The 7,465-nt window shown below is 45.2% G+C and overlaps 1 protein-coding gene across 1 annotated transcript in view; it reads right to left on the reverse strand.

The window, feature by feature from the left end:
- pappa2 (pappalysin 2) overlaps nt 1-7,465 on the reverse strand; it is a 102,564-nt gene that overhangs the window by 17,387 nt on the left and 77,712 nt on the right. The window contains exon 25 of the mRNA XM_037681554.1: nt 7,045-7,116. Coding sequence (XP_037537482.1) covers nt 7,045-7,116 — 72 coding nt within the window. The remainder of the gene's footprint in view (nt 1-7,044; nt 7,117-7,465) is intronic.

Genomic DNA, 7,465 nt, shown 5'->3' on the forward strand with positions numbered 1-7,465 from the left:
TCATGGGGGTCACTGATGCCCATGTCCAGCAGTCACTGTGCGAGAGGAGGTCACAAGTTCATCACAGGGCTACATAGAGACACAACAAACAGACAACTGTTCTGCTGCATAATTCATTACACAGTGGTGCTTGAAAATTTGAGTAGCCTTTAGAATTTTCTATATTTCAACATAAATATGACCAAAACCGTCATCAGGTCTTCATCCAAGTCCTAAAAGTAGATAAAGAGAACCCAGTAAAAAAAATGAGACAAAAATATTATACTTGGTCATTTATTTATTGAGGAAAATGATTGGATCACTTTTACTGATGTGACAGTGATCCTGCAAAACTGTCCTCCAGACCTGTAAGTCATTTAACTACCCCAGGAGTCCAATTCATTCCTCAAGGTGCTGACACAGAGCACACAGAGAACACTTACCCAACAGATCCTGCGTGTGGAGCAGACATACAGTATATATATTTTAGATTTTTCAGCTTTTTCATTTACGTTAAATTGTTTGTGTAGCACTGGGACTCCAAAGCAAATTCCTTGTACCGTATGTGGAAATTAACTTTGTCATAAATGATTCTGATGCTTTTCTTGACTATGTAAAAAAAATAAAAATTCATGGGTGCTCTAAAGAACGTAACCCCTGCGAATTGGGGTTTTGTGGAAAAGTTCAGAATTAGTAACATCTTACCTGGTGTAGATGGGCCTTTAAGTAAACTCAATTTGGAGAAACAGAGTTTGTTTCAGACCATACTGATGAGCTAGAAGCTAGTCTGAGCAAAACCAAAACAAATACACAGTCGTCCCTTTCACTGTTTTTTCAGTAGAAATGACACAATATTGCAGCAGGAAGGACCCCAGGTTGTACAAAGTGCTTCAGCTAGGTGCTGCTGCCTCTATTTGTGCTTAAAAATAGCCATACATTTCAATATAAATATTTGTTTAGAAGCAAAACTGAAAGCAATACAAAAATATCTATAAGAGTTTTGAATCTTAAAAGAGTATTTGAATATTTTAAGAACGGAGTTGTAGAAATGTTGTAGTATTGGAGATTAGAGCTGTACTAAATTGGCAGAAATCAAATTTGATCTTGGCTCTGCTCAAACAAGCAGTTAATTTCTCAGTTTGGACAGAATTAAACTATTTCTGTCCAAACTGAGGCCATTTAAAAAGCTATCTACAAAAGATAGGACATTCCACAAAACCCCACATCAAAAGATTGGGGGGGGGGGGGGTAAAATTAGTGAAGGTTTTCTGCAACCCAAAAGACAAACAAATGTATGTTCACTGGTAAAAAAAATCTATGCAAAACTAGAGAAATTGCATTTCCTGCAAAAATTCAGTGTGGATGCTTATTGCTGACGAACTTGCTGAAAAACAGCTGAAATGAGCTAAAACATACTGAAATGTAGCTGAAATGGAAGTGCAAGCCTAAGTTATCAGAAGAAAGCAGAAAGAACACGTTTGCTAAATTAGATTTAATTAGGAAAGGAGCACAAAATTAGGAAATTAGCTAAAAAAAAAAAAGCTGAAATTAACAAAAAAAATAGATAAAAATTAGCTGAAAAGGCAGAAAGAAGCTTAAACTTAACTAAAAGAAGGAAGTGGAAAGAGCTGAAATGAGTTCTAAAGATGTGGAATTAGCTGAAAAAGCAAAATTTAGCACAAAACAGCTAAAAAGTAGCAGAAGATGTTGAAACTTGCAGAAAAAGCTGAAAGGAGCATAACAAGCTGAAATTAGCAGAAATAAATTAGTTAGGCTGAACGTCACAGAGATTAGCACAAAAAAGTAAAAATTTTCTGAAAACCGATGAAATTAGCTAAAAAAATGCTAAATGGTAGCTGAAACGGTAAAACTAGATTAAATTAGCAGAAGAAAGCAAAAAGAACATTTGCCCAGTTAGGCTGAAAGAAGCAGAATTGAGCACAAAAAGTGGAAATTATCTGGAAAAAAAGCTAAAATTAGCAACAACAACAAAAAAAAAAGCTGAAAAGTTAAAAAATCAGAAAGAAACTTAAATTACCAGAAGGAAGTGGAAAGAGCACATTTTTGCTGAATAAGGCTGAAAAAAAGTTTAAATGAGTGCAAAAAAATGTGAAATTAGCTGAAAAGGCTAAAATTAGTATAAAACAGCTAAATGGTAGCTGAAACAGCATAAATAGCTGAAACGTGCAGGAAGAAGTTAGAAGAAGCATGCTGTAGTTAGCAGAAAGAATCTGAAAGGAGCACAAAATAGCTTAAATCAACTGAAAGTGGCACCCATGGCAGACAGGTCCTAGGTGAGGGACCAGACAAAGTGCAGCCCAAACACACCCCTATGATGAAAAACACAAATGGACCTAGTGTTCCCTTGCCCGGACGTGGGTCACCGGGGCCCCACTCTGGAGCCAGGCCTGGAGGTGGGGCACGTGGGCGAGCGCCTGGTGGCCGGGCTTTTACCCATGGAGCTCGGCCGGGCACAGCCCGAAGAGGAGACGTGGGTCCCCCTTCCCATGGGCTCACCACCTGTGGGAGGGGCCAAAGGGGTCGGGTGCAATGTGGGATGGGTGGTGGCCGAGGGCGGGGACCCTGGCGGTCTGATCCTCGGCTACAGAAGCTGGCTATTGGGACGTGGAATGTCACCTCACTGGTGGGGAAGGAGCCTGAGCTGGTGTGTGAGGCTGAGAGGTTCCGGCTAGAAATAGTCGGACTCACCTCTACGCATGGCTCGGGCTCTGGAACCAGTTTCCTTGAGAGGGGCTGGACACTCTTCCACTCTGGAGTTGCCCCTGGTGAGAGGCGCCGAGCAGGCGTGGGCGTACTAATTGCCCCCCAACTTGGTACCTGTGTATTGGGGTTCACCCCGGTGAATGAGAGGGTGGCCTCTCTCCGCCTACGTGTGGGGGGACGGGTTCTGACTGTCGTTTGTGCTTATGCACCAAATGGCAGTTCAGATTATCCACCCTTTCTGGAGTCCTTAGAGGGGGTACTGGAAAGTGCACCTTCTGGGGACTCCCTTGTTCTGCTGGGGGACTTCAATGCTCATGTGGGCAATGACAGTGAGACCTGGAGGGGTGTGGTTGGGAGGAATGGCCCCCCTGATCTGAACCAGAGTGGTGTTCTGTTGTTGGACTTCTGTGCTCGTCATGGATTGTCAATAACGAACACCTTGTTCAGGCATAAGGGTGTCCATATGTGCTCTTGGCACCAGGACACCCTAGGCCGCAGTTCGATGATCGACTTTGTCATCGTCTCATCTGATCTGCGGCCACATGTCTTGGACACTCGGGTGAAGAGAGGGGCGGAGCTGTCAACTGATCACTACCTGGTGGTGAGTTGGCTCCGATGGTGGGGGAGGATGCCGGTCAGACCTGGTAGGCCCAAACGTATTGTGAGGGTTTGCTGGGAACGTCTGGCAGAGTCTCCTGTGAGACGGAGTTTCAACTCCCACCTCCGGGAGAACTTTGAACATGTTCCAAGGGAGGTGGGGGACATTGAGTCTGAGTGGACCATGTTTCGTGCCTCTATTGTCGAGGCGGCTTACCAGAGCTGCGGCCGCAAGGTTGTCGGTGCCTGTCGGGGCGGCAACCCTCGAACCCGATGGTGGACACCGTCGGTGAGGGATGCTGTCAGGCTGAAGAAGGAGTCCTATCGGGCCTTTTTGGCCTGTGGGACCCTGGAAGCAGCTGATGGGTACCGGCAGTCCAAGCGACATGCGGCTCGGGTGGTTGCTGAGGCAAAAACTCGGGCATGGGAGGAGTTCGGAGAGGCCATGGAGAACGACTTCCGCACAGCTTCGAGACGTTTCTGGTCCACCATCCGGCGTCTCAGGGGGGGGAAGCGGTATGCCACCAACACTGTTTATAGTGGGGGTGGTTTGCTGCTGACCTCAACTCGGGATGTTGTGGGTCGGTGGGCGGAATACTTTGAAGACCTCCTCAATCCCACCGGCACGTCTTCCACTGAGGAAGCGGAGCCTGGGGACTCTGGGTCGGGCCCTCCAATCTCTGGTGCTGAGGTCACCGAGGTGGTTAAAAAGCTCCTCGGTGGCAGGGCCCCGGGGGTGGATGAGATCCGCCCAGAGTTCCTTAAGGCTCTGGATGTTGTAGGGTTGTGTTGGCTTACGCGACTCTGCAATGTTGCGTGGACATCGGGGGAAGTTCCCCTGGATTGGCAGACCGGGGTGGTGGTCCCCCTATTCAAAAAGGGGGACTGTAGAGTGTGTTCCAACTACAGGGGAATCACGCTCTTAAGCCTCCCTGGTAAGGTCTATTCGGGGGTTCTGGAGAGGAGGGTCCGTCGGATAGTCGAACCTCGGATTCAGGAGGAACAGTGCGGTTTTCGTCCTGGCCGTGGAACACTGGACCAGCTCTACACTCTCAGCAGGGTCCTGGAGGGTGCGTGGGAGTTTGCCCAACCAGTCTACATGTGCTTTGTGGACTTGGAGAAGGCTTTCGACCGCGTCCCTCGGGGGGCCCTGTGGGGGGTACTCTGGGAGTATGGGGTACCAGGCCCTTTGATACGGGCTGTTAGGTCCCTGTATGACCGGTGTCAGAGCCTGGTCCGCATCGCCGGCAGTAAGTCGGGCTTGTTCCCGGTGAGAGTTGGACTCCGCCAAGGTTGCCCTTTGTCACCGATTCTATTCATAACTTTTATGGACAGAATTTCTAGGCGCAGCCAAGGTGTTGAGGGGATCCGTTTTGGTGGCCTCAGAATTGCGTCTCTGCTTTTTGCAGATGATGTGGTCTTATTGGCTTCATCAGATCGTGATCTACAGCTTTCGCTGGAGTGGTTCGCAGCCGAATGCGATGCGGCCGGGATGAAGATCAGTTCCTCCAAATCCGAGGCCATGGTCTTGAGCCGGAAAAGGGTAGAGTGCCCTCTCTGGGTCAGGGAGGAGGTCCTACCCCAAGTGGAGGAGTTCAAGTATCTTGGGGTCTTGTTCACGAATGAGGGAAAAATGGAGCGTGAGATCGATAGGCGGATAGGTGCAGCGTCTGCAGTGAAGCGGGCGCTGTACAGGTCTGTCGTGGTGAAGAGAGAGCTGAGTCAAAAGGCGAAGCTCTCAATTTACCGATCGATCTACGTTCCCACCCTCATCTATGGTCACGAGCTTTGGGTTGTGACCGAAAGAATGAGATCTCGGATACAAGCGGCCGAAATGAGTTTTCTCCGCAGGGTGTCTGGGCTCTCCCTTAGAGACAGGGTGAGAAGCTCGATCATCCGGGAGGGACTCGGAGTAGAGCCGCTGCTTCTCCACATCGAGAGGAGCCAGTTGAGGTGGCTTGGGCATCTGTTTAGGATGCCTTCTGGACGCCTCCCTGGTGAGGTGTTCCGGACATGTCCCACCGGAAGGAGGCCCAGGGGAAGACCCAGGACACGCTGGAGGGACTACGTTTCTCGGCTGGCCTGGGAACGCCTCGGGATTCCCCCGGAAGAGCTGGCCCAAGTGGCTGGGGAGAGGGAAGTCTGGGCCTCCCTACTTAGGCTGCTACCCCCGCGACCCGACCCCGGATAAGCGGAAGAAAATGGATGGATGGATGGAACTGAAAGTGGCTGGGGAAAAAAAAAAAACATTTAAATTTTCACAAGGAAGCTGAAAGAAGCTGAACCAGAACAAAATGTGAAAGAAGCAGTAAAAGCTTGTGAACAGATCTAAAGATATGAAGGTTGCAAAATGAGCTAAACTACTTTCCTAGGAGAAAAAGATGGCAAAAAAGGCTAAATATTTCAAAAAGCTAAAGTTGCACCAATACCAAAAGTCGTAGCAAGAATGTCCTGAAAAAGCTGAACATTTTATTTGTGATTTGTTGAAATAGCACAGAAATTGTGGGACGAGAAAGATACCGAAAAACATACAAAAGAAAAATGGAGCCCAATCAAGATCAAGATCACCCAAGCTTACTTTATTCAAAAACAGGAGTGAAAATAGAAACTCCTTAACATAAAAGTTATAAAAAAAAGATGGATGGAAGGAGAAATGGGGGGGGACAGAGGAACAGGATTAATTACTCGCAAGAGTTTTGCAAAGAATATGGTACTATTTCAGATATATTTAAATAAATTACAGACATTTTTCTTATCACTTTTAATATGAATCAATATACAGTAAAATACAACTGCAAATGCCTCCTGTCATTATTTCCTTGCAAATATACACACACTTACCAGAAAATTGATACTAAGTTGTCACATGCAAGAAAGCAAACCGCTTCCCTAAAGAAGAGCTCTAGTACAGGAGAGGTGGTCTGTTTTTAAAATTAAGAAGAAAACTTTGAAAACCTTGTGTCAGTGTACAAAAAAATTCCCTACATCTAAGATCATCCAGTGATGAATTTATTTTCCTTTATCAGATAATTCATTAGTCTTGGCAGGCCCAACAGCATTTGGAAATGCAAGAATCTCTGGAAAAAGGCTGCTTGGACAGATCTGAAAAGGATTTTTTGCTAAGTGCAAGGTTATCCGTTTCTGCATGAGATTTGTCATCATGAAATATAAAGTATATTGCACACTGGCTCTGGTATTTTGAGTGGTGATGACAACAGGGATACAGCGTGTTTTTACTTCATGTTTCAAACAACTGGAAAGGTCTAGCCAAGACACTAAATTTAATGAGGTTTTACCCAGAAATGGTGTAATTACTGCAAGGATTAAGTTTTACCAAAACAGGAAAGGTAAACTAAAAACCGGATTATGCTTTGACTGACAAGAAAAACAAATGTGTTTAGTGGAATCTGTTAGTTTGATAAAGTACTAAAGTGTCAACAGAAATGAAATAATGATTTACCCTTTGTTGAACTTCTGTTTTCGCTTTCTAACATGGACAAGGTAAAAAAACATATATATAAATATAATTCAGGCACACTCAGCTGCTGTGAATGTTTAAGTGTTTAGCTGGTAAGACATCAGTTACAACTAAAACAGCTTTTGACAGATTCTGCAGCCGTGTTGAGACGGAGGTCTGGTTGAAGCAGTGCTTTCTTTCTCTGATGGCCTAATTTGGTCAAATGTATAGATTCAAGCTGAAAACAAATCTGTACTTTTATGGTTTTTCTTTTATGTCTTTCTTACCTCACACGACTGGATACAGTAGATGTTCTGTGGGTCAGGAAACCATTTCATCATCCCAGTGCAGACTATACTCTGCGGGGAAAAACACAAATGTATGTTACCTATGCAACACAGCCACTGGTAACTGATAGCTACAGTGTTTGTTGTTGAAATGAATTTGATTACAACAGAGTTATATCTCTCACTCAGCCGTGTGCTGAGAAAAGGTTTTACAAATACAAGGATCAGGCTTTATATTAAATTCCCCAAACAGTGCATTACAGAGCATTTATTCAAGGATTCAAGGATCTTTATTGTCATTCACGTTACATGTGGTACATGAGGTGGAATGAAATTGTGTACACAGGTTCCAGTTGCATTCAAAAATGGCAAAAATATAAAGTGTCAAAAGAAACAGTGAATAAGGATCTAAGATATACAC

Source organism: Nematolebias whitei, chromosome 9, assembly GCF_014905685.2.
Source record: "Nematolebias whitei isolate Nwh7 chromosome 9, NemWhi1, whole genome shotgun sequence".
Taxonomy (NCBI): Eukaryota; Metazoa; Chordata; class Actinopteri; order Cyprinodontiformes; family Rivulidae; genus Nematolebias; species Nematolebias whitei.